Below are 24235 nucleotides of genomic sequence, written 5' to 3'. Positions count from 1 at the left end.
CCTGTTCTTCGGTCGGTTCTCGAGTCTTCATTCTACTTTTTACTTCTACTTCACATTTCAGGTTCAACATCTGTCCTGTCAGGACTGATGTTTAAAGATTTAACTCAGTGAAAGTGGAAAATGATCTGTAGTTTATTATAAACTACATTTTATAGGAAAGACATTTTGTTTTCTACGGTAACAAGTGGGAATTTAATAAATCTGACAAACTAAAAATTTATCAAAATCAATGTTAATCATTGACAGACTGTGAAAATAAAATGTCATCATGTAAACACACACTTGAACCATGAGAGGAAATATGAAGCTGCAAACGTTCTCTGGATTTATTGCTTTATTTGGATTTGGACACATTATCGAGACAACGGATTTATATTAAAAAAAAAAAACAGTAATGACCAGTATGGGCTTCTTGTACTGGGTCTCTCTCTCTCTCTCTCTCACTCACTCACTCACTCACGTCCATGATTACTGGCCTCATTCTAACTGAAGTAAGGCAGACAGACAGACAGACAGACTCACACCTGTTAATGCGTCATGGTTACACTTTTAGTAACATCTGCTCCCAGTTCCCTTTCAGTGGTAAAACTCGGTTACTGTATTAAGAAGAAGAAGTAGAGGACTAAAGGATCAGAGCAGTGGTTCACTAGTCGGAGTTAAAGGACCGGAGTGTGTCTGGATGTTTGAGCTCATTCACATCACTCAGCTTCTCTTTGTGTTACTACGGTTAAATCAAAGTTAGTCGTCTACGTCTCGTCTTCTTCTTCTGCGAGGAGATGAAGTGCAGACCTTCCACGTGTGCTGCGTCTTCTTCTGTGGTGGATTGTCTGAAGCCAGGCGTGACGTTTACAGATGTTTGGCACTAAAGGAAAGGTCACGAGGTTCCTCCTCTAGGGATGAAGAGGTCCACTACATGATGAAGCAGCGGCCGACGGAGCGTCCTCACCGCGTTACGACGCCTGGTGACTCCAGGAGACACGTCTGGACCCAGATGTTAGTGGTTAGTTCAGAATTCATCCTTCTCAGAACCTTACAGTAGACCGTTGACAGCTTAAAGCTCACGATCTCATTCAAATCAAAAGTGTCTGTGCACCAGTGAAACGCGTGACGGGTCAGCGAGGACACCGGGACACGTTTTGGTAATCTGGCCCGTTAGCGTGCTTTTTAAGATGCGACCGGTCGTAAATGAGCCGAAACACCAGAATGATCCTTTAACTGTTGAACCTCCAGGCTGCTTCACGCAGTCAGTGCTGACAGACCGAGTCCCTCTGCCTGCAGTCAAGAATGAGCGGTGGTCTCACACAGCCACAGCCACAGCTGCAGCGTGGAACACTCGTCTCCTAACTAAGGCACCTTCCCCCGGTCACAGTGCTCCTAGGGAGGGTGCTGCCGGGGCTCAGCAGCACTTCTTCCCTCTCTTCCTGCGGTCTCGGTCTCTCTGGGCGTTGAAGTTCACCGTGTCCTTCTCCCGCTCTCGCTCCCTCTCCGCTCGGTTCTGGCTCTGCTTCTTGGCCCGGAGCACCATGTGGGTGAAGGCCATGAACATCTAGACCAAAAGGAAGAAAACAAAGCGCCGCTGAGCGCGTGATCCTCACAGCGCCGCTTTAAATACGCCGCCGAGCTGAAGGAACTATCATGACGTCAAGCTAGATGTCAAACAAATCAATCTGAGTCAGCTTGTGTTTGAGAAGCAGTTTCACTAATTCAAGGAAAACATGAATAGTAAGTGTGTGTATAAGTGAATATGAATATTAAAGTCACCTCTTCTACGTTAATGTTCTCTTTGGCGCTGGTCTCAAACACACGGACCCCCATCGACTCCCCAAAACGCACTGCATCCTGGGTATCCACCTGTTTCCTGGCTGGGTCGTCGTTTTTGTTTCCCACTGAGAGAGAGAGAGAGAGAGAGAGAGAGAGAGAGAGAGAGAGAGAGAGAGAGAGAGAGAGAGAGAGAATATGATCCATTATCTTTCATATTTCTGCTCCTTCAGCTGCAGGCTCATTGAGATCATACTTTTATATTGACATAAACACGCTTCATTTGGTTTTGACGATTACAGAACACAGGAAGTCGTTTGTATTGCAGCAACTTCTAACACTGGAACGTACGACTAATACGAAGTATGACATCGTGAATTATAGAGCGTTCCAACTGCAGAGAGTCTGTGAGAGAAAGGACGTTTACTAGATCAGCAGAGAGCAGGAGCCGTGAGCTCACTGGACCAACTCAACCGGCCCAGAATGCATTGGGGCTCTTCAGACGGTCCAATGGTGGACATGAAGCCCCCCGAGAAGAGCGCTGGCTTTTACAGGCTACTTTGACGTCGTTACAAAACGGTGTAATTACAGATTACAGTGAACAAGAACCAGGCTGGACTGAGGGAGTCAAAGGAAACACGAGTGTCCTTCTCTTAGGAGACACGGTTGAGGAAGAAGATCTGGGTCGTTTCATACTCAGAAGTCAAACTCGTTCATGTCGCTGGAAGAGGTCATGATTCGTTGATTTACATTTGTGATGAACTATATTCATTCAGAGGCGGATCGGACAGGTCACGTGATCCACCATGAACACAGTGTATATTATTATTATTATTATTATTATTATTATTATTGTTGGACATTAGAATCCTTCAGACGGACGTCAACAGGGTGGACTCACCCAGGATCTTGCAGACGTTGTCACAGTTCTGGGAGATCTCGTTCAACCACCTCTTAACGTTCACAAAGGACTCTGGGTTGGTCACGTCGTAGACGATAATGACCCCGTGGGTGTTCCTGTAGTACCTGGACCAAAAGGAGACAGGAAGCTGAATGAGTGATACGCCACCTGGACTTAAAAGCTAGAACCGGGTTTTTCGGCGCGTGGATATTTACGTCGACGTGATGGTTCTGAACCTCTCCTGGCCCGCCGTGTCCCAGATCTGCAGCTTGACCCGCTCTCCATCGATGTCTACCGTTCGGATCTTGAAGTCCACACCGATGGTGGTGATGTAGCTGCCTGCAGGAGACCAGAGGACATCCAACAGCTGCATGACTGCTTATGCAAAACATTCACTCCAGTAACAGAATTCTCTGACATGCGTGTCGTTTTTCCTCCATAATGCATCATAGATGATCCGGTACGTGTGGAGTCCTCTAGAGGACAATTAAACTACGTAGCTTAGCAGCATGCTAACCCTAACTCCCCGCTCGGTTCCACTCATTCATGCAAAGCGCCGGTCCAATGAGCAGAATAACTGTGCAGCATGAAGAGCATTTGTGTCACATCTTTGCATCCAGCGAGTGGACCTCATGCAGGAACATTGTGCGCTCGTCACGTCAGACTCAAACCCTCCTAACTTCAGAGAGCGGTGTGTACGACCAGCTTGATTCATGAGAGCTGTATTAGCATAATTAAGGCCACAATAACACCATATAAGGCTTCGCGTCCTGCCTCACATGCTCTATGTTGAAGTCCTGCTTTCGTTGTACATTGTTTAACAGCGTCGCATGAAGACTTTGAGCCTGAGAGAAAGTTCTGCTGAATGTAAAGTTCTCCTACGCGACTCTTACTGGAGAACCAACACGTTCTAGAACGAGGCCCCAGTGTGTTTGAGGAAGTCAGCGTTCTGTTGTCCAAACTGTCCTGAGGGACATGAACGAGGAGACCCGATACAAAGAGGAACCTGGTCACTGAGGGTTTGAGTCCAGGTCGGACTCATTTCCCCGCCGGTGAACGCGAGGCGTTCACTGTCGTCGGACATTGCGGTGACTCACCGGAGAAGGAGCTGTCTGCGAAGCGGAGCAGGAGGCTGCTTTTCCCCACATCTGAGAGGAAAACACATCAGAGGGACAAGATTAACACGAACACAAGCAGGGAAGGACCGTGACCGACGAGCCCGTCTCCGTTTACTGAAAGAGAGGAGAGGAGCGCCCCACCCTGACCGACGGCCTCCTCCATGTCATAAAACACAGGAGGAGCAGAAGTGAAACCAGCAGAAGTAGGGGGAAGGTTGAACTCAGATCTGAACCAGATAGAATGTGTGATTAACAACGAGACTACAGTCCTGTGGAGACTTGTTCTGAGGAGACTTGACAAACCAGTATGAAGAAATATCAGTTCATCTCTACAACCATCACAAGATAGAGGAACTATTGCATTAAAACGCCACGATTACTTTGGAGTCCCAGAAGTGATCAAATGCAACCAACAGTCTGCCCGCTGAGTCAGAGCATCAATAAACTACATTAATATCACATCAATTATTGAAAGGGTTTGTTAAAACAACACAAGCCAAACCATGAATGTGAATATTTAATGCTACAAACCACTGTGAAGCTTCCTTAAACAGGACAGTTTCAGTGAACCAGCCGGTGGCTTCAACCGGTCCTGACCGCTGAGTGTCGTTTCTCCATTACAAAGTTCACCGAGTCAGAAACACTCGTGACTTCTGTGGTGGTGAAGCTGGAGGAAGTCGTCAGCGACTGCTCTAAGTGTTGACTCTCTGGTCTTGGAAACCTCTGCTGTGTGTTGGTTTACCTGCAGGATCACTTCTGGGACTCCAAACTCAACCTGACTTCAGAGTCATCTTAACCAGATCATAAAAGAGATGCACTGACTGGAGTCTCCGATGATGAGCAGCTTAAAGAGATGATTGTAGTCCTTCCCTGCCATCTGGAAGGCCTCTCACTGGATCTCCCAGTAGAATCACGTTCATAGGAGGAGGAGGAGACGGTCCTGATCCCCCCCCACACAGCGGTTTGGGTTTCCTCCGCCTCCCAACGCTACGGGCTCAGAGCGGCGCAAGAGTTTGTCCCAAAATCACCGAGCCAATGAGAGGACATTCCAGTTGAGTTTCTGCACGGTTGTAGTCTTTTGGAGTTTCCTCCCGTTAACCTTCAGTGGAGCCGCGGCAGCCGGCAGAGAGCGGAGCGCTGCTGCAGAGTTCTGCGTTCATGGTTGATGCGGCCGCGTGGTTCCACCTTAGTTCCAGTTCCACCCAATGACGCTCCAGAGGGGGGGGGAGGGGGGGGTTTCCAACTTGTGACGACTCATCGATTCTTACATTCACAGTGGTGTGAGTGCAGCGTGGACGCTCCCTCCCTGAGTCACACTGCGTCCTCACAGATGAAGGCCACGCACACGTCAGGCTTCATAGTCATTTACTCCATCCCTTCAAAATAAAATAAAGCAGCGAGGAACTGAGGCGTTCCTCTGTTCAGGTTCCTTTCAGCTCGTCTCTGATCTCTCTTTTCACTTCCTCTGGTGTTTGGGTGAGACGTCGATGAGATCTCACTTCTTCAGCCCACTTTAAAAAAAAAAAAAAGGTGCTGAACAACGAAAAGAGAAAAGAAGAAGTTAAAGGAAAACACTTCAAATCAGACCGTTAACCACTGAGCAGTGGAACAAAATACATTTACAAGTACTGTACTTCAGTACAAAGTCCCTTTATACTTTCACTCCACTACATCTCAGAGGTAGCTATTGTACTTTTACTAAAAATACATTGTCATTGTGATTATCAGTTCATTTGTGGGTGCTGTGTGTCCTCCTGCTGCTCCTTAAACAACAGCTGAGTCACTAAATATAACTTCCTCCTAACAGCCTGACTGTCTCCTCATGGCTCACTGAGATAAATCAGGACTTACACTGAGAGGAGTTTGGAGAGTTAGGTTCACTGACGTTGGGACAATTTTCCATGAAAACAGGAAGACCTGCAGGACCTTGATTATGATTTGTATGCCAACAATAATAAAACGCCTTGTTAAATACACAAATCCTAAATCGTGTTGAGTCTTGCATTAGTCATCAATGCACTGTTGAAATCCCCCAAATCTGCACGTTTAAGTTCAGCTAATTATTGACTAAAAGTTTGAAATCAATACATAATTATATATCTAGATATGACGAATTGAAGAAGGACACCTATTGTTTAAGACAAACAATTCAAAATTAATTTAATATGGGCTGTTAGCACTTAACGATGGACGAGCAGGTTTATTTCCACATATTGTGAAGGTGGTCTGGTGTAAGAACACGAGACCTCGACCAGTGGCTCTACAGGTCGACCGGTCAACAGAACGCTCATCAGCAGCACCGCCAGTTTAACGGACGGTCGACATTAAACTGAACTGCAGTGAGACTAACGTTTAATTCGCCTGTAGTTGAGACTAACGGGGAGGTTTGTGAACAACGCTGACCAACAACTCGCATCGAGGGAACGATGCGCCAAACTTCCGGTTGAAATCTCTTATTTGTCGGGTATCGGATGTAATGATACTGTTTTAAGCCCGTTTGTTACTTTTACTGATATATTGGTAACGAGTTACTTCACGTTCTTCAATTCGGCACACTTTAAAAACACAAATATGCTCTTATCTGGACGTTAAAACTCTTTCAATTACCACCTAAGTTTTGGCTACTGTGACGCTCCGTCGCTGGTTAACGTTATTTTACTGCACGGGCGCGGTTTGATAAAAAGCGAAATAAGTTAAATATTATTTAACTTTAAGTTGACTTAAATCAGCCGGAGTAGGAAGGATCCCACAACAGTTCATAAAACGTGTGATTCGTGTTTGACACGATGCGCGTCGATGCTCAGCAGCTGAGAAACGTTTAAACTTCAGTGTTTTCTCGACGCAGTCTGGAGTGACGGGTCTCGCGGCCTGTGACGCTGGCCTGCCGCAATTCACCATGACGTCAGGAAAACTTCTCAGTCCTTCGGAGGAAACTTTGAACCGAACCTTTAAAAACAAATGAAACTTACTTGTGCTGCTCTAGTTGTACTTGGTGCCGCGTCACCGGGTCTTGTTTACGTCGTTTTCAGATCACCGCTCCGGTCGGAATGTCTCACCGCCGACCACACCTGTCTGTCTGCAGCTGATGACCCAATCTCATCATCTGATGCTGCGTTCAGGTCGTGTGGGAAAATCCAATAGTACGATCTGACTAGATTTTTTTTTTTTTAAAACCTTAATTTGGTCCATAAATATAGAAGACAGAACAAAAGCGATCACTGTGTATATATTGTGCATTTGATATTTAATATTTTTTACTCTTTTTTTATTTATCTGTACCATAATTAGTGTTGTAGCGAAAACATGTCCCCTTGCGGGATTAATAAAGTATCTATCCCATGTTAATAATTAATTAATGCAATAAACAACTAAAGATCCAAAGTACTCTCTAATTAAGTCTTTAGGTTCTTTCCACCAAAGAGTAGAAAACATTCTCTCACATCACTGCTACAATAATGCTTCAGTTTGCACAAAAGATATATCCTAAAATATAGTTCTCTGTTGCTATTGTGTAAGATTTGTGTGAAATTAAACTGGCATTAAAGACACGCATAAACGCTGACGTCACAATCTGTTTCAACATCGCAACAGCAGCTGAACCAGCATCAATCATCATGGAGTAATGTTTACCAGTCAGGAAGCCTAATGAATAGATCACAATCTGAAGTGAGTCAACTGCTGTATTACAATACATCTCAAATAACACTATTTAATGCATATATACTCCTGTTTGTAGAGGGTTTAAAGCAGCACAATCAATAACACAATGTGCATCATGTAATCAAGTAGAAACCGCTTTTAAACCTCATCTTTAAGTTGCTCAAAATGAGAAGAAAAATACCACAAATATTTAAATTGCTGTATATTGTTTACACAAAAATGAAGATGTATTTTTGTTTTATATTCAATTAAAAAATATGACAATATTCCACTTAAATTTGGAATTTCAAATCAAGTTCTTGGGTTGAAATTGAAATGGTTCACACTACTTTTAAAAGGCTGAAGGATAAATGGTATTATTAAAACTATTCTACATTATTATAATAATAATAATAATAATAATAATAATAATACAACAGAAACCAACAAAGTGTGTGTTTGTCTCTCAACCTACTGAAGACACATGAGGAATGTCCTAAAGCAGCCGTCACTGTAGTCTTTAGGAGGGAATAGAGCATTTGTTGGGGACTATTTTCAGCGGTGGATGAATCCACATCTGGTGGCGTAATTGTACGTGTGACTGGTCAACATAAACTAGTGTGTTCTGATGGTGATGGAGGAGGAACAGTGAGGTTAACTGATGTTTGAATGGACGTCTATGGCTCCGGCTGTGATACACAGTGAACGTTACCAAACCCATTTAAGTTTGATGCTCCACAATAAACACATGGAGACAAAAATCACACACAAATAAAATGTACAATTGTCGTTTATTAACCATTTTCAACAAAGAAATTAACCACGTTTCAGTTTCTGCTCACATTAAATGGAAAGTTGAATCTGTTACAACGATAATAATCAAAATACAGACCGCTCATATCTACAGGTATAACGCAACAAAACAGTACAAGTACGGAGGAACATTGTTGAAGTTACATTTTACTTTACTGCGTCTGCGCATGTGTGTGTGTGTGTGTGTGTGTGTGTGTGTGTGTGTGTGTGTGTGTGTGTGTGTGTGTGAGAGAGAATGTGTACTTTTCTTTATTCAGCTCATAATAAAAAAAAAAAATGTACAAGCCAGCCTCGGGTCACCGCTGCCCAAAAAGCAAACGAGTTGATAGCTGAGTGTCGGGGGTCTGGTTTCGGGTGGGAGCCCCACACAGAGGATCATCTTCACACCAGAGAAACCAGCAGGAGGAGAAGAGGAGCAGCTCCAGCTGTGGCTTCATTTCCTCTTTCTGCTGTCAGTAAATAAATCATAGCAGTATTATTATGAAGAGTTGTTGTACTGCTGGAATAGATACATTATGCTGACAAATGCACTTTCATTTAATAAGCACAGTTCAACAACCAGCGCAGGTTATATACAATGAAACAAACGTCAACATATTAAATATTAAGTTTGTTCTGTAACTAGAAATACAGACAAGAGAGCAATTTCATGAAGTCATGCTTTTTACCAAACATGACAAGAGTTGTGACTGTGGATGTTTGTCCCTCAGGAGCTTCCATACTCTGAATACTGAACTAGAAGCAAGTCTGATTGAAGTAGTTGTATATACTTCTACTCGTGTACACTGACCAGCACACTCCTAAAGACATCTTCACACGCTCTCATTGAACGCTCACATTCCACCACGAGGCTACAGACCTGCGGCTCGGCGACAGCGGCGCTGCTCTCATGTACTTTGGGGGAGAATAGCTGAGAGAGCGGGAATCCCTCAGCGAGTCAGCGGGAACCCTCTGAGGAGCGGCGGCGGGGGCGGGGCTGTGAGGAAAACACAGCGGTACAGTTCATCATGTAACACAGTCATGTGACATGAAAGAGGGTTGTTCTTCATGGAGGAACCCTGGAGACGCAGCAGGTAAAAGCTGCTGATGGCAGACTATCTGAGCTGCTGATTCACGGCCGATCAATAAGGCCAATGATGGCACACACACACACACACACACACACACACACACACACACACACACACACACACACACACACACACACACACACACAGATTACTTTACTCTGACTCATGGAGCAGGAAGACTTACCTCTTCTTCTTCGTTTCCTTTTCATTCTCCGATGAAGAGGATGAAGGAGAGCTTTGAGCTTTGACTGTCTTCCTGTTAAGAGAACACACACAGTAACGCGGGTAATTATTAATAACTAGTAAGTCATTTATGATTGATCACAGCGGGACTGGAAATCATGCTTTGATCTATTGTTATTTGATTTCTCTAATGTTGGCGTACGTCTCCTGCTTACCCTTTTCCTTGCTCCACTTCGGAGTCTGAGCTGTCTGAAGAGGACGATGAAGAGGAGGATGAAGAAGAGGATGAGGAGGAAGAAGAGGAGCTGGAGCTGCTGCTCCTGGTGGCCTTCTTGTTGGCGCTCGCCTCCTTCCCGTTCACGGCGCTCTCACTCCGGACCGGTTGTTCTGGAGGTTGAGGAGTCGTCACCGGCGACCGCTTCCCGCTCGGACCTCGCGATGAAGACGAGGGTTTGGTTTCTGGTTGGCCGGCGGCCGGAGGAGACCTTCTGGAGGGAACATCTGGACGCCTGGAGTCGGACTGGGAGCCCCTCCTACCTGAGGGGGGGGCATGGGAGGAGTCTCTGGACGGACCTCGTGAGGAGGAGGAGGAGGAACGACCCTTCTGCCCTCGCTCCTCTCTCTTCTCCTCGTCCCCTCTCTTCTTCTCGTCCTCCCTCTTCTTCTCGTCCTCCCTCTCCGGTAGTGCTTTTGTGTCTTTCCTCTCTCGCTGTGGCGAAGGCGAGGACGAAGACGAAGAGGAGGAGCTGGAGGAGGATGAGGAGGAAGAGGAGGACCTGTGTGGTGGTGGTGGGGGGACATCTTTTGGGAGGAGAGGCTCCTTTACCCTCTCTCTCTCCCTCTGTTGGTCCACCTCCCTCTGCCTGGTCCTCTCGTGGTCCCGTTCTCTGGCTCGCTCTCTGGAGAGGGAGCGACTGCTCCTCCGTCGTCTCTGAGGAGAGGGAGAGCGCCGACACCTGGAGGAGAAAAGTATTAGAGACAGTCGGTCTCGTACCTCCCTGTCTCTGATCTCCTGGGTCCCTCTTTCAGGACTCTACTTACTTTTTTCACCATCCAAAAAAACCTAAAAACTCGAGCTGATCTGTGATTATTTTAATGAATTCTTTCAAATGTATTTCTGACAATTACATTACATCTTCATCTAGTCTCTCTCAGGTTGGTGTGGTTTATATTTTGCAAAATGTAAACAATAAAATAAAAGTAAACAATAAAAAGCTAACTGGGCGTATTTGAAGCCTCAACCTATATAATATTAAAACATGTACAACATTACAGAGAACATCAAATCTTACCTGTTGGGGGGGCTTTGCCTCCTCGGACTTCTAGACCTGGAGCGTCTTCTTGGGCTTCTGGGCCTGGCCCTACCGGCAACCCGCTCCCGCTCCCGCTCCCGTTCCCTGTCCCTGTCCCTCTCCCTGTCTCTCTCCCTCTCCCTCTCCCTGTCTCTCTCCCTGTCTCTCTCCCTGTCTCTGTCTCTCTCTCTCTCCCTGTCTCTGTCTCTGTCCCTCTCCCTGTCCCTCTCTCTGTCTCTCTGCCTCTCCCGGTCTGACCAGGCCGGAGGAGGAGAAGGTCTCCTGGATCTGGGCGGTGGTTCCTGATACTGCCTCGGTGGAGTGCGACGTGCTGGAGAGGCGGCGGCGGTGGGTTTTTTGGGCGGAGAGCGTGACCTCCTGGCTGAGGAGCCGGACCTTGCAGGCCTCCTGGACGAGGAGCCGGACCTCGCAGGCCTCCTGGACGAGGAGCTGGACCTCCTGGCTGTGGCCTCCACCCTGGTCTTCTCTGCCTCGGCCTCGGAGGTGGAGGACCTGTTGCCGTCTCTGCCGGCGTCTGCTCTGTTGGAGGGGGATGGAGGAGGACTGGGGCTGTCCATCTGTGTGGGGCTATAACGCTCCTGACCCTTCTTGCTCTCTGCAGGAGCTCTATCTTTCTCCCTTTTGTCTCCCCCTCCTTTCTCCCTCTGAGCTCGTCGAGGCCCGTCGCCCTCAGAAGCAGAGGCGGGGCTTTCCTTTCTGCCGTTGGCTAAATACCGTTCAACTGCAGCTCCAATGGCCGCCGGTGCACTCTTCAAGGGGCTGCTTTTTTCCACTCCTTCTGACGTGTCCTTCTTCTTCTTCTTCTTCTTGCCCTCATCTTCAGAGGACGAGGATGAAGAGGAAGATGAGGAGGAGGAGGAGGAGCTATCACTGTCGCTGCTGCTGCTGCTGCTGCCACTACCACTACTACTACTACTACCACTGCTGCTGCTGCTGCTCTCTCGTTTCTTCTCAGCCTGCTTCTCCTTGTCCTCACGCTTCTCCTTCCTCAGAGGGCTCCTCGTCTTCTCCGGCCTCTCCTTCGCTTCTGGTCTGATGCTCCCTCCTTTCTCGGCGGGTCTCGATCCGTCCCGCCTACTTTCTGCAGTGGACCGGACGTCCTCGTCTCTCTTCCGGCCGCCTTCTTCAGCTCGCTCCCTGTCTTGTTCCCTCTGCTTGGTCGGATGCCGGTCCTTCTCCTTGATGCTCTCGCTCTCTTTTCCTCTCCTCCTCTCATCCTCCCTCCCTCTCTGGCGGCCGTTGGTGACGGGTGAGCGGGAGGCGGGTGAGGACTGTCCTCCATCCCTCCTCCTGTCGTGGTTCTGTTGGAGAGGAGACGCCTCTTTCTCCTGTCTCTTACCAGCGTCTCTCCTGGTGTCCATTTCATTTGTCGCCCTGGAGTCTGGACCTCTCTCAGCCCGGCGCTCCCTCTCTCCACTCCTCTCTCTCCTAGCCCTCTCCTTCACAGGGGGAGGCGAGGGGGACGAGGAGTCATGTCTCGTCTGTTTGTCCTGTTTATTCCTGTCTTTTTCCCGCTCAGTGTCTCTGCTCCTTTCCCTCCTAGTCTCCTGTTTGGGGGGAGGAGGAGGAGGAGGAGAAGGAGAATGGGAAGAAGAAGAGTCATGCCTGGTCCTCTGAGGAACACTCTCCTTTCCTTTATCCCTCCTTTCTCTGCTCCTTGAACGCCTCCCTTTCTCCAAATCTCTGCTCCTTGAACGCCTCCCCCTCTGATTTTCTCTGCTCCTTGAACGCCTCCCTCTCTCCCTCTCGTTTTCTCTGCTCCTCGATCGCCGTCCTTTCTCCATCTCTCTGCTTCGGGGGCTCCTTCCTCTCTCCTTCTCCTTCTCCATGCTCCTGGAACGCCTACTTTTCTCCACCTCTCTGCTCCTGGAACGCCTCCCTTTCTTCCTCTCCCTGCTCTTTTCTGACGGTGGAGGTGGTGGAGGAGAAGGGGATGAAGAGTCATGTCTCCTCTTGGAGGAGGTCTTCTCCATGTCACTCGGCCGCTCCTTTTCTCTCTCAAGATTGGGCCTCCTCTAGAAGAGGGCAGATTTGTTGAAGAACAGAATGAATCGGGTTCAATCTAGTTTGGGATACTATGAGCAACAGAAACATCCAACAGAAGGTTTTGAAGTCTTCATCCTTACCCCTTTTCCTCCCTGATGAGGTGGACTGCTCTCCTCGTATCCTCGCCTCCTTCTTTCCGGTGATCTCCCCTTCCTTCCTTCATCAGCTTTTCTTGCAGTTTGGTCCTGTTGACGTGATCTCAGTGGGGCTGGAGACTGGCTGTTGATACCCGTGACAAAAAAAGTTCAGTACATTCAAACTAGTCCAAAAATGTCTGACAGCAACAGTGTTTATAGCTCCTCCTCCTCCTCCTCCTCCTCCTCATCATCATCATCATCTTCATCATCTCATACCTGTGAGCTGAGCTGGAGGAGGAGCTTCTGTGTCGCACTGCCTTTGCTTTCGGAGGACTTGGACTCTGATTCTTCTTGCTTTTCTTCTTTGACTCCTGCTGCTTCTCGTCTGAAGAGCTGAGAGTGGATCAGAGGAGACAGAACGTTACACACAGTCCCGTTTCTACTCAGAACGTTTCTTCTAAATGTAGAACAGAAGCAGGTTTGGTGATAAAAACAATATCCAGGAAATATATTTAGCTTTTACAAGTTGTATTCACAGTATGAACTGTGCCAGAGGGAGAACAAAGCAGCAATGCTCTGCTGGTTGATTTAAAAACACCGACCTGTCGTCTTCTTCTTCTTCTTCTGACATCTCACTGAAACACAAGAGGTCCAGTCAGCAACACACTCACACGTGAAATAATGAACTATATGCTGATGATAGCGTGACGGAATACCGTTTCTTTTTCTTCTTTTTGGATTTCTTCTTCTCTCGTCGAGGAGATGGGGACTGACTCTCTGAGCTGCTGACAGACGGAACAAAAAAGAAATAAAATCTGTCAAGACCGTCTGTTCGCTGTCGGGACGCGTTCTGCTCTCGTCGCCTTCCTTCTCTCACCTGTCTCTGTTCTTGTTCTTCTTTTTCTTCTTCCGACTGCGCTTCTTGGGAGGAGAATCTGAATGATCGGAATCTTCCACCAACCTGAGAGAGCAAAGGCAGCAGACGTCGAGTCAGCGGCTGAAAGGAGGCCGAGTGATGAGTGAACGGGTCACACTCGCCGCCCAACATGACTTTAATAACATATTCTTTATATTCGCAGAATAGGACAGGCGTACAGCTGTTTCACTGTATATCGAATGTTTGCTCCTTTTCTTTGTTCCACAAACACTGTAAATGTGTACATTGTATTGAGCCCTGTTGTCCAGCGTGTTGTGTGTGTGTGTGTGTGTGTGTTCTGTCCTGCTTACGTATATTTCTGCTGCTGCTGCCTCTCCCTCTCCAGGCGCTCCTGCTCCTTCTTCTCCTTCTCTCTCTCCTTGCGGTCGGCGTGGAAGGACGAGCCGTCCACATAGTCGCTGGAGATGCCGAACGCGGCGCGAAGACGGTCGTTCTTCTGCTGGTTGGCTGCAGCCAGAGCATGAGTCTCTGTGGCCCTGAGAGGAAACCAAGCGCATGGCGGTGCATCACTGACACTGTGACCGATGCTGTGGGTACTTACTGCGGCGCGGCACGGCCTTTGTTTTTCTGTTACTTACGTTGGTCTGTCGGAGGCGACGGGAGCCGGCTCCTCCTTCTCCTGCAGCATCATACGGAAAGTGTTCACCTTCTCCTCGATTTCCTCAGCTGAATACCTGACGACCCAAACAGAGAGCAGGATTACAGGACGACATTATGTACGAGACTATTCCACACAAACAGAAAGCAACAACCTTTCACGTGTTCTCATTTCTCTGCCACTGTACCGTCTACTGGAGCTTCTTGTTATGCAGTAGGATATGGATTAATAAACCTATCTCCATAACAATAAACCAGTTGTACAATACTTATGGAAACAGTGGACCTAGGTTTAAACATTACACAACTCTATGCAGTCTGGACGTATCATTTAGAAGAACCTCCACAGACGCAGCCAGCAGTGGGTCATTTATTTCAGTGTGATTAGCCCTGAGGAAACACAGCACGCCTCACCCCTGCTCCTCCATCATGTCCTGCAGCTCGGCACACTTGACCTCCAGCTGCCTCTTGCGTTGGTGCTCCAGGATGTCGGCGTTGGGCTGTCTGTTGAGCTGGCTCTCCAGCCTCTCCCGGTCCTTCTCGTCCCGCTCGCCGCCGCGCTCGTCCCGCGGCCGCTTGACCCGCAGGCTGGACAGGTTGCGCTGCACATAGCCGTTGGTGCCGCTGCCCCGCGGAGTCGTCAGGCCAATCCCATTGTACATGGTTCTGCAGAACATGGAGATAAGGACGGGGATAGGATTTAGTTTACTTGATGTGGACAACATATACTTTTAAGCACAAGGACCAGATGCACTGTGTTTAGTGTCTGTAGCAACATACTCATTTACAACACATGTCCACAGCAGGCTACTCTAACAACGTTAAACAGTAAATAAAGAGAAAATACATTCATAAAGCTACATACACAACATACAGGTGTGACTACAGGGGCAGTAGGTGTGAGAACAAGGTTTCTCTTAAAGCCATGATTTAATACCTCATTTAAAAACAGTAGTATGATAGATTTTCATTTTGTAGACAGTTCCATAGTTTGGCTCCTACAACAGAGGAGTCTGATTGTCCAATTTAGATTTTTACATTATGCAACAAAAGGCTTCGTACTGAAAACAAAACGGATTTAAATAATTTAAAAAGAGCATTATTCAGTGTCTGTTCCCTGGGTCCCTGCTCGTTCTGTTACTGCAGGGTGGAAGTCCTCCTGTCATGACTGGTTAAGAGCAGCTAGAAAGCGGTTCATAATAGAGAGCTTTTCTGAGGCCTGCATTTGGTCATCATGTGTCTTCCTTACAGCCACAACGATATCCAACATCTTATTCTACCGTCTCCAGAATACAAAGCACACAAACTGAGAACCAGTATCCCTGTCATTACAGCTAAATTGTGTATTTTAACTTTTGGTTTTAGCAGTTAAAAGCACAAGTTTTGCCATTTTAAGCATTTTATTATACTGAGAGACTTTGTATTCTAAGATGGCTGACATAAAGTAACCAGGAGTGATTCCACATCATTGACATGGCTGTGTTTTAAGTCCTACACTGTATGAAGGTAGCTCACAATAAGAACAGAAACAGTAACGTTAGACAGTAGAACAGAAATGACTGAAACACAAAACAACCAACTTAAAATGTACAACGTGTGTCAGGTTCCTCGCAGCGTATCGTAGTTGCTTAAAAACATTATGAAACATGTGAAACATTCGGGTGGGTTTGTTTGTATCCTGTCAACTCTAAATGTACATCCATCAGCATACCTTTTGTTCAAATTAAAATTGATTTTGAGGCGCAATAACACGTGCGTCAGAATGGGCCTGTAGATTTATGATGACTAAGGCTGAGACTAAACTTATAAATAATACATGAAGACTCACTGGATGAGGATAAGACGGCTGAAACTCACTGTTCTCATTTAAGTTTGATAAGCAACACGGTGAATTTTAAAGCTACACGTTTATTAAAAAAAAGGCCCAAAACCACACTTATGCGCAGCGAACAATTCCCATCTTAAGCTAGCAAGCTAACACAAGCTAAGGTATTTGTTACGTACCAGCTGTTTTCTCCGGGAGTGGAGAGAGAGAAAACGGTGTCGGAAGGATAATCGTCGATAAATAATATCCCGTTAAAACAGACTGTGTAATAACCGTGGAAAAGTAAAAGAAATACGGCTAAACGTTAGTTAGCTATCAGCTAACTAGCTAGCTTAGTCTGATCTCGGAACCTAAAGGGAGAACGAGATGAAAACCGGATGACGTCATACGCACGTTCAAACTGCGATGCGTTCAGGTGTCGGAGGGAAAACAGTTTTTAATTTGTATTCACATTAAAAAAAAAAAGGAAGCGTTTTTAGGCTCTCTCTTAAATGGAAATGAGAAATTATTATTTTTGCTTAGTAGTGGATATTGTTACTCTCAGCATTGCCACCTCAACTACCTGTCTTGCAAATGTTGTCATATTTGTCACTATAATAATTATCATAATAATAATAATACTCATTATGTTATGTATACACATTTTAACAATAGTGATTATCATCATCAATGATGTCATCATCATTGTTGTTAAATCATTTATTATTGAAGGGAAAAAAAGGGGGAAAAAAATAATGTTTTTGTTAGTTGTTTTGTTATTGGAGCTGGACTTTGCAAACCAAAGAATCGAGAGACATCTTTAAATGTAAACGTTATTTTAAGTTCTCAGAGTAAATATTGTATTAACAAATTGTGTTTGACGACATGTTACAGTTTTTGGAGGTTTAAGAGGAGTGTAATGTATTTGAACAAAAAAATAACAACAAACAAAAAGTGCAACAAAAAAAAGTGAGTGCTATGTGAACTAAGGACAAACAGAAACAGACTTTAGTGGTTCTCAAGGCTCACCCATAGACTGTATGTAAGAAGGTTCACCTTGTTGAGAAACACGACCCCCTGTGGCCAATGAGAGAACTGCTATTAATTCTTGCTGAGAAATGTAAAGGAAGACTAAAACACAAATAATATGCTTTTACAAACACGGAACAAGAGTCAAAACGTTTTCTAAATCAGTCCAACATACCCTTAAGTTCATTTCTTTTGTTGCATTGTATTTAATTAAAATAGCAGACCAAGAATGCTTTAATAAGGTTAATTGTCTTGTCTATTCTTTACCAGCGTTGTTGTCCTTATTTTAGCTGAATGTATTGTATTCCATTAAATGTTGTGATTATTATTATTATTATTATTATTATATATGATCTATTCTTCTTCTTCTTATTATTATATCTATCATTATTATTATATATATATTATTATCTAAAGGTGGGATATTACTGCCCGTAGAGAAACATCTAACATCTAAATAAACCCTACTATATGTCCATAATGGTGCATCGAGAATGGCACACCCGACTTCCGCTTCGCATAAAGAAACTACATCTCCCAGAATGCCCGTCGGCTGATTTTGACGCAAATTCGGACATAAATACATCCTGCTTAGACTACAACCGTTAGTGACGCCGAAGCCAGTGAAGGAGGCGTGCTGTGCTGCTGCTCTGCGGGGTCGTTTTACCTGGTAAAGAACGCAACGAAGTCCACGATAGAAACAGAACCCACGGTGACGATGGCTGAAGGCGACAACAAAAGCGCGAATATGCTCGTGAGTATTAGATAACCGCATTTTTTTTCAGGGTGTGTTTTGTAACAGTAACGTTAGCATCGACTAGCTAACGTCAGCTAACGCTATGCTAGCTTTGTCAGCTAGCCAGTTAGCTTAGCTAGTTTAATACGCCATTTGGCTCCAGAAGATAGGTTCCTCTTTGTAACCGTTGCTAATGATAGCAGGTGCTAACGCAGGTTTTACAACTCCACAAATCGAGTGCTGACGTATCTAGTTGGGTGAAACGTGTGGTTGTCGTTGGCCATTTCCTTTTTTAGTGTCGTGGAGGTACAGACTGCACAGTCATATCAGTAGAATCCCGTTATCAATGCCTTGCTTATCGGCAAAGGCACCCACACCCTCCCACATGGGACATTCATTTCATTTAGAACACATTGTTACAAATCACCTGAAACCTAAGAGAAACAGATCGACGTACAGCATAATTAAACTATTGTCAAGGGTGAGAATTTAATTAAATTCAAAGACTTGAACTCATGCTTTGAATTATAAATGTTAGCACCAATGCAAACTCTTATCAAATTACCATTTCTTAATCAAGAGTGCTCGGTGAATTGGTTAACTAGAGTTGATATTGCAAAGGAATGATTTCAGATTCACAATTGCTCTAAAGAAGCTGCCGTCCTCTAGATGTTTCACTGTGATATTCTAGATTTTATTGTTAATCATCGGTCGTGTGGATGCTGGTTTTGTAACGTGTGTGTTTGTGTGTGTGTGTGTGTGTGTGTGTGTGTGTGTGTGTGTTCAGGCTCAGGAGACGGCCCAGCTGGAGGAGCAGCTGCAGGGCTGGGGTGAGGTGATCCTGGCCGGGGATCGCGTCCTTCGCTGGGAGAAGCCCTGGTTCCCTGGAGCCCTGATGGGTGCTGCCACCCTGCTCTTCATGTGAGCCCATTTCACTGCGTCACAGGGTTACACACATAGCTGTCATTGCACCCCCCACCCTCCCAAGTGAGACATATCTGTAACAAGAAGTATCTACATTAACTGAGCTGCTCTGGTTCAGAGTCTGATTCACACAGTCAAACACATTTCAAAGGTCATGTGAGCGTTCCCACATTTACAACGCCACAAGAAGTGACCATGTCGATTAGAATGATTTAAATGAGCTTATGTGTAACATTCTTTTGTCAGAGTAATGCTTGAATATTCTGTCAGTAGAATCCAGAACACTGGGCTGTTTTCTGTTTTAGCTAACCCACTGCATTCCTCTTTAATGTTACCCAAATCCTCCTCCTCTCCCTGGTTCAGTCTAATACGCATTAATTTCATTTTCTTTGCAGATGTTTATTTAAAATATTACAGCTCCAGCACACGTGTCCACGAGTCTCTTAATCATCACAAGCAGCTACATTGAAACGGGAGAATGTGAACAACGCACTGATAAAGATGCTCTTAGTTTTCATTTTAAGTGAGGCTGGTTCCTGACGCCTCTGTCTTCCTCCTCCAGGCTGATTTACTACCTGGACCCGTCGGTGCTGACTGGGCTCTCCTGCGCCGTCATGCTGCTCTGCCTAGCAGACTACCTGGTGCCCACCCTCGCACCCAGAGTCTTCGGCTCCAATAAGTGGTGAGAGCATGAAGGTCACATGGGTGGGGGAAATGAAATGGGGTTTTCCATCCATACCCAAAAATCGTGTTTATCTCCTAAATCAATTTCAGGGTCATTTTTCATGTTTTGTACTAGTTATGGAATTTGAAATTGCTTCTTTTTTTGTTTGCACTTGAATATCAACATGACATCTTCCTACACCTGATTGAATGGGACACTTGCTGGCATGTCATTCTTCTTTGTGTCTTAATTTCCATTAATGGGACATCCTGGCAGCTGTCCACTGAATACACCTGAGGGATAAATGGGCCATGAATCTGGCTTGTGCAATAGTTCATAGACGTCTCAAGATCTCCTCCTGTTTGCTTTCTTGTTGGTAGTCGGGGACTAAACCAATACTAGTGATATTAAATTGGGAGATTTTCTCGCTTGCTGATCTGAACCGAAGAGCCTCTTCACTTTTAAGGGGAAAGAGGAGTTCTAATAAGTCTGAATGTCACCTGAGTCCTGCCCTGTCCAACCGCGCCATGGAGCTTTGACATTACAGTGAGCGGCTCCTTCTCTCGTCTGTGTGTTTGATGGAGACAACCAGACACCAGCACAGGATAGAGTGACGGCCTGCAGTTGGCACAGTGTGTTGGACGTCTGTCCTCCACCGGACGCCGCCAGCGTCTCAATATATAACCCTGCATCAGCAGGCCGTGACCCGGACATTCCACAGGCTGCTGGGTCAGATTCGTACCCAACGTGCTTTTAAAGACAAATGGTTACGAGTTCTCATGTTGTCACTTTGCATTTAGAGTTTTGTGAGTGGGTTAACGGCACCAGCGTTGTGGCTTAGCTATGGAGGAAATGAAGTCGGGGGATGGGAACTAATGAGTCACACGCCTGGGTTTTAAAAGGCAGCTTTGTATTTCTAGATGTAGGCCAGGAATGAGTAGCTATTCATCTGTGGATCTGATCCAGCTTCTCTTGAGAACATGCTGTGTCGCTCCGGCTGCAGCAGAGTCAGCCAGATAGACGTGTGTCGGTGAGTCCGGTTTAACGGGGCTATCGCCGTCTGTCTGGCTCCCTGACAACAAGGACCGAAATAGGGGACGATGGCTAAGCGGAAAATAAAGGCCACTTTCCCTAGTGTCCTCGTCCAGTCGGGTCCTTCAGTGTCCCCGTAGTCTCACAGCACTGTAACGGGCACAGGACCTTTAGGCTGTGGTTCAGTCTCTAGTGAAATGGTGAAAAACGCACACAGAGTTCCAACCCTGAACTCCAAAGTAATTAATATAATTGACTAAGAATAACTTTCACATTCTTCAGTGTTTTTGCTTAAAGAGACTTTGATTGTTTAATTTTCTGTTACACGTAGTGAACAATCATTAAACCTAGGGGTTATAAAGGTTCTCGCTCTGCAGTCATCATGAATAAAGGAAGTTAAAAGTATATGCAACACGCGACAAAACCACAGTTATCTGCTGCCTCTTGATGACCAGATTAAGAGGTGTCGTCTGTGCCTTTTCGTCTGCTTTAACTGAACTAAACCTCCACCAGGATCCAGTCGGTTTAGTGTTTTTGTTCACGACCTCTCCTCCTGAACAGGACCACGGAGCAGCAGCAGCGCTTCCATGAGATCTGTGGCAACCTGGTGAAGACTCAGCGTCGCATCGTGGGCTGGTGGAAGCGTCTCTGCACCCTCAAGGAGGAGAAGCCCAAAATGGTAGAATGAACACACACACACACACACACACACACACACACACACACACACACACACACACACACACACACACACACACACACACACACACACACACACACACACACACACACACACACACACACACACACACACAGAGTGTCTCTAACTCGCTGTAGACGTCGGCCTGCAGTGCTGCTTGCTGCAGTAAATGGATCCCTCCAGTCTGTCGGTTACAGTGAGATGTTCTGTGCTCCAGATAAAATATCCTCAGCTGACTTGGCTTTGCTGCTCCACTTAGACCTCAAACTGGGTTACAGGCTGTGATAACCGGGTTCTTCCACCGTGTGCTTTAACGCCGTTGGACACACTGTTAAATCACATTGCTTTAATTCAATGGCCGCTTTGTTGGCGTCTTCAAAAAAAAATGTCTGCGTATGTTCAGCTGATTTAAAAGAAATGCATTGAGTTATGTTTCTGCACATGTGAGGCGTGGTTCTGCCCTTTGTAACCGGACCTCCCTGCTCTCCACAGTACTTTGCGTCGGTGATCAGCAGCTTGCTGGCGGTGGCCTGGATCGGACAGCAGGTGCACAACCTGTTCCTCACCTACCTGATTGGTGAGTACATTACAACGCGCAGTGACTGTACCGCAGAAGTCCTGCTGAGTCGGTGTTCTTGTTCTCTGGATCGTTACGAATGTGAACGATGGAACGACAAAGAGCTTATTTCAAAGCAGAGGTGAGGCGCTAGAATAACCTATTCCATCATAGCTAGTGAACGTTTGAGAAGGAAACAGAAAGGGTTAAATAACAATGACTGGTCCACAGATTATTATGTAATGAATGAGGCTTATCTGGAAAAGGAAGCTTTGATCACCCAAAGTCAGGAACTGCGTTTTGATCTTCTTCTTCTTCAGCTGAGTGTGGCTGCTGTGGTGCACTACACGCCTAAAACAGGAAGTCGGTTGTTTTTGTCAGCGGTTTCAAAATGTGGCTGCCGGTCATCATGCTGCGTGTGCAGGCGTTCTGAATGCGTTTAAGTCTCATGCATGTTGTAACTCTGGACTTGAGCGTGATGTGGAAAGTGTTTCTGTTCCCTCGTCACAGGAGTCCCGCCCAACAACGGGCTTCCTGGTGCTGCGTCTCAGAGCTGCAGCAGTGTAGATCAATACCTGCAGCCCCGAGGACACAGACCGCATACAATGAGCACCGTTGTTGTCTTATTAATGCCGTACCTTATCATCCTGTCAGTCTTTACCGTAGATTAAGATCAGAAAGGGGGAAAACTGCAGTGAAACTTGAAACGATCGTCTCTGGGGACAAAGCGTCCCAGCAGCAGCACAGCTGTGCCTCAGGTGAACGTCGGTTGGTGAATCGGCAGCTCTGTAAGGCTGCAGGAGCCGCTCGCCACCTACATAAGCTGAGACATGTCGACGATTCATCCCACTGTGAAACAACGAAGCTTCTTTATTTTAGTCTCGGATCAAGCTGCTCTTCTGTTGGGCCAAGGAGGTACCAAGTGGTTAGATCAACTCAATAATCGAATGTTTTAAGAAGTGAATTTACTATTTGAATCGATACTTTTGTAATTAAATCTTTAAAATTGAGACAAGCATTCAGGACACCGTTCTGTTGTTAGTGGGACTACCTGCACTGTTTGAGTTCACCGTCGGTCTAATCCGGTCAACACGATATCAGGACATGTTCCTTACCGAGCGTACTTTTCCTTAAATAAATGGCCTCGTGGTTTAAAAACCTCCCGTTTTTGTTCCTCCTTCTTGTGCAGTGAGCTTCCTGCTGCTGCTGCCGGGCCTCAACCAGCACGGCGTCATCACGAAGTACGCCTCCATGGCCAAGAGGGAGATCAACAAACTGCTCAAACAGAAGGAGAAGAAGAACGAGTAGACGGACGCGTGGAGCCGAGTCTCTGACCAGATCAAGTATGATGGAAGTGGAAGTGGAAGGAAGTTTGGAAAGGAAAAAAGGAGAGGAGAGCCAAAAACAAAAAAGAGCCTCCTGCTTCTTGGGTCTCTGCCACAGAGCGAGACGCACGTATTTTTTATTTTAATCACACATCGGATAAGTTTCATTTCTCTCTCTCGCCACCTTTTCGACATGTGGAACCTCATCATTTTTTTTTATTTGAATTTACCTGCCATACATGCATGAATCCACCACATGAAGGTTATCATAATGTTGTCACAGCACTGAAATGTTCAGACACACACACACACACACACACACACACACACACACACACACACACACACCCCCCCCCCGCCATGTGCACAGTTTAGATCTCCCTTCTGTCTCTTGGTTAGCGTGTGCTTCATTTTAAGATGTCAGTAATGCTTTTAAGCCATTCCCTCTACTTAGACAAAGTGACTACTGAGCAGTTTTTGTAGCATTACTGCATCATTTTAACCCTCATAGATTCCTCACAGTATTCTCTCTTTTTTCTTTTTTATCAGGATGGTTTTTGTCACATTAGGACAGGTCATGTACATTTATTTTTTTCCCCAGTTTTTTGCTTATTCTGCTTTGGTTGTATTTAAAATAGATAATGCTGAAACAAAACTGGACTTAAAGTTGAGCTTGTGAGGAGTTGAACTGTTTCTAGATGTAATTCTACTGCTGCTAGCTGGACTCTGGTCTATTCGCTCTTCTATCGAACCCCACAGTGAGTAACTGGTGTGTAAATAGACCCACATGTGTGTCCTTCACTATGTCCTCGTCTGTCTTATTTATGTGTTCCTTCATCCTTTCTGGTTTGTTTACTGTCTCTCAACTCATTTCATTTTTTTCTCTTTATTGGAGTTCTTTATGAAAATGAATAAAGTTTGATTTAAATGAGTTTTCACTGGCCTCTTGTTTGTTTCTTTGCTTGTTTTTAATAGCAGCTGTGTTTTCTCCTGAGTGGTCGAGAGGAAAACTT

At 45.8% G+C, this 24235-nt stretch overlaps 3 protein-coding genes across 6 annotated transcripts; 1 reads left to right on the top strand and 2 right to left on the bottom strand.

Annotated features, from left to right (window-relative positions):
- Positions 1-316: 316 nt before the first annotated feature.
- Positions 317-6866, bottom strand: si:dkey-16l2.16 (ras-related protein Rab-35). Of its 2 annotated transcripts, none has more exons than XM_068725672.1 (7): positions 6747-6866; positions 4600-5310; positions 3757-3807; positions 2875-2998; positions 2660-2784; positions 1762-1886; positions 317-1546 (listed from the first exon to the last, which is right to left on the bottom strand). In XM_068725672.1, exons 2-7 carry the CDS (start codon positions 4652-4654, stop codon positions 1397-1399), a joined length of 630 nt encoding a protein of 209 aa, XP_068581773.1. In that variant the 5' UTR covers positions 4655-5310; positions 6747-6866; the 3' UTR covers positions 317-1396. The 2 variants fall into 2 exon arrangements, with proteins under 2 accessions (XP_068581773.1, XP_068581774.1); XM_068725673.1 differs by having other exon boundaries at positions 4600-5288.
- Positions 6867-8188: 1322 nt separating this feature from the next.
- Positions 8189-16661, bottom strand: srrm2 (serine/arginine repetitive matrix 2). 3 transcript variants are annotated; one of them, XM_068725614.1, is made up of 14 exons: positions 16457-16661; positions 14867-15118; positions 14434-14529; positions 14146-14331; positions 13796-13879; positions 13635-13703; positions 13521-13553; positions 13195-13311; positions 12922-13060; positions 10775-12810; positions 9698-10438; positions 9484-9555; positions 9089-9205; positions 8189-8678 (listed from the first exon to the last, which is right to left on the bottom strand). In XM_068725614.1, exons 2-14 carry the CDS (start codon positions 15112-15114, stop codon positions 8663-8665), a joined length of 3954 nt encoding a protein of 1317 aa, XP_068581715.1. In that variant the 5' UTR covers positions 15115-15118; positions 16457-16661; the 3' UTR covers positions 8189-8662. The 3 variants fall into 3 exon arrangements, with proteins under 3 accessions (XP_068581715.1, XP_068581716.1, XP_068581717.1); XM_068725615.1 differs by having other exon boundaries at positions 8189-8675; XM_068725616.1 differs by having other exon boundaries at positions 13635-13700.
- A 1226-nt stretch (positions 16662-17887) lies between these two features.
- On the top strand, positions 17888-24154 carry arl6ip1 (ADP-ribosylation factor-like 6 interacting protein 1). Its single transcript, XM_068725735.1, has 6 exons — positions 17888-18039; positions 18809-18942; positions 19508-19627; positions 21203-21320; positions 21834-21918; positions 23087-24154. The coding sequence occupies exons 1-6, from the start codon at positions 18004-18006 to the stop codon at positions 23203-23205; spliced, it is 612 nt and encodes a 203-aa protein (XP_068581836.1). The 5' UTR covers positions 17888-18003; the 3' UTR covers positions 23206-24154.
- The last annotated feature ends 81 nt before the right edge of the window (positions 24155-24235 follow it).

This window comes from Cebidichthys violaceus, unplaced genomic scaffold (assembly GCF_023349555.1).
Source record: "Cebidichthys violaceus isolate CVI_PGR_0920_01 unplaced genomic scaffold, fCebVio1.0.p SCAF_36, whole genome shotgun sequence".
NCBI classification, from domain to species: Eukaryota; Metazoa; Chordata; class Actinopteri; order Perciformes; family Stichaeidae; genus Cebidichthys; species Cebidichthys violaceus.
This window is presented reverse-complemented; position numbering and strand designations above follow the sequence as displayed.

Bases quoted from the DNA above. Each gene is read 5' to 3' on its own strand.
- si:dkey-16l2.16 (XM_068725672.1), bottom strand. From the start codon at position 4,654: ATGGCAGGGAAGGACTACAATCATCTCTTTAAGCTGCTCATCATCGGA. The intron at 2,999-3,756 runs GTGAGTCACCGC...GGTCTCCTGCAG, and splicing joins CGCAGACAGCTCCTTCTCCG to GCAGCTACATCACCACCATC. The intron at 2,785-2,874 runs GTAAATATCCAC...CTTTTGGTCCAG, and splicing joins TTCAGAACCATCACGTCGAC to GTACTACAGGAACACCCACG.
- srrm2 (XM_068725614.1), bottom strand. From the start codon at position 15,114: ATGTACAATGGGATTGGCCTGACGACTCCGCGGGGCAGCGGCACCAAC. The intron at 13,880-14,145 runs GTAAGCAGGACA...TTGCTCTCTCAG, and splicing joins CAGCAGCAGCAGAAATATAC to GTTGGTGGAAGATTCCGATC. The intron at 9,206-9,483 runs GTAAGTCTTCCT...TTTTCCTCACAG, and splicing joins AAGGAAACGAAGAAGAAGAG to CCCCGCCCCCGCCGCCGCTC.
- arl6ip1 (XM_068725735.1), top strand. From the start codon at position 18,004: ATGGCTGAAGGCGACAACAAAAGCGCGAATATGCTC. The intron at 18,943-19,507 runs GTGAGCCCATTT...TTCCTCCTCCAG, and splicing joins GCTGCCACCCTGCTCTTCAT to GCTGATTTACTACCTGGACC. The intron at 19,628-21,202 runs GTGAGAGCATGA...CCTCCTGAACAG, and splicing joins GTCTTCGGCTCCAATAAGTG to GACCACGGAGCAGCAGCAGC.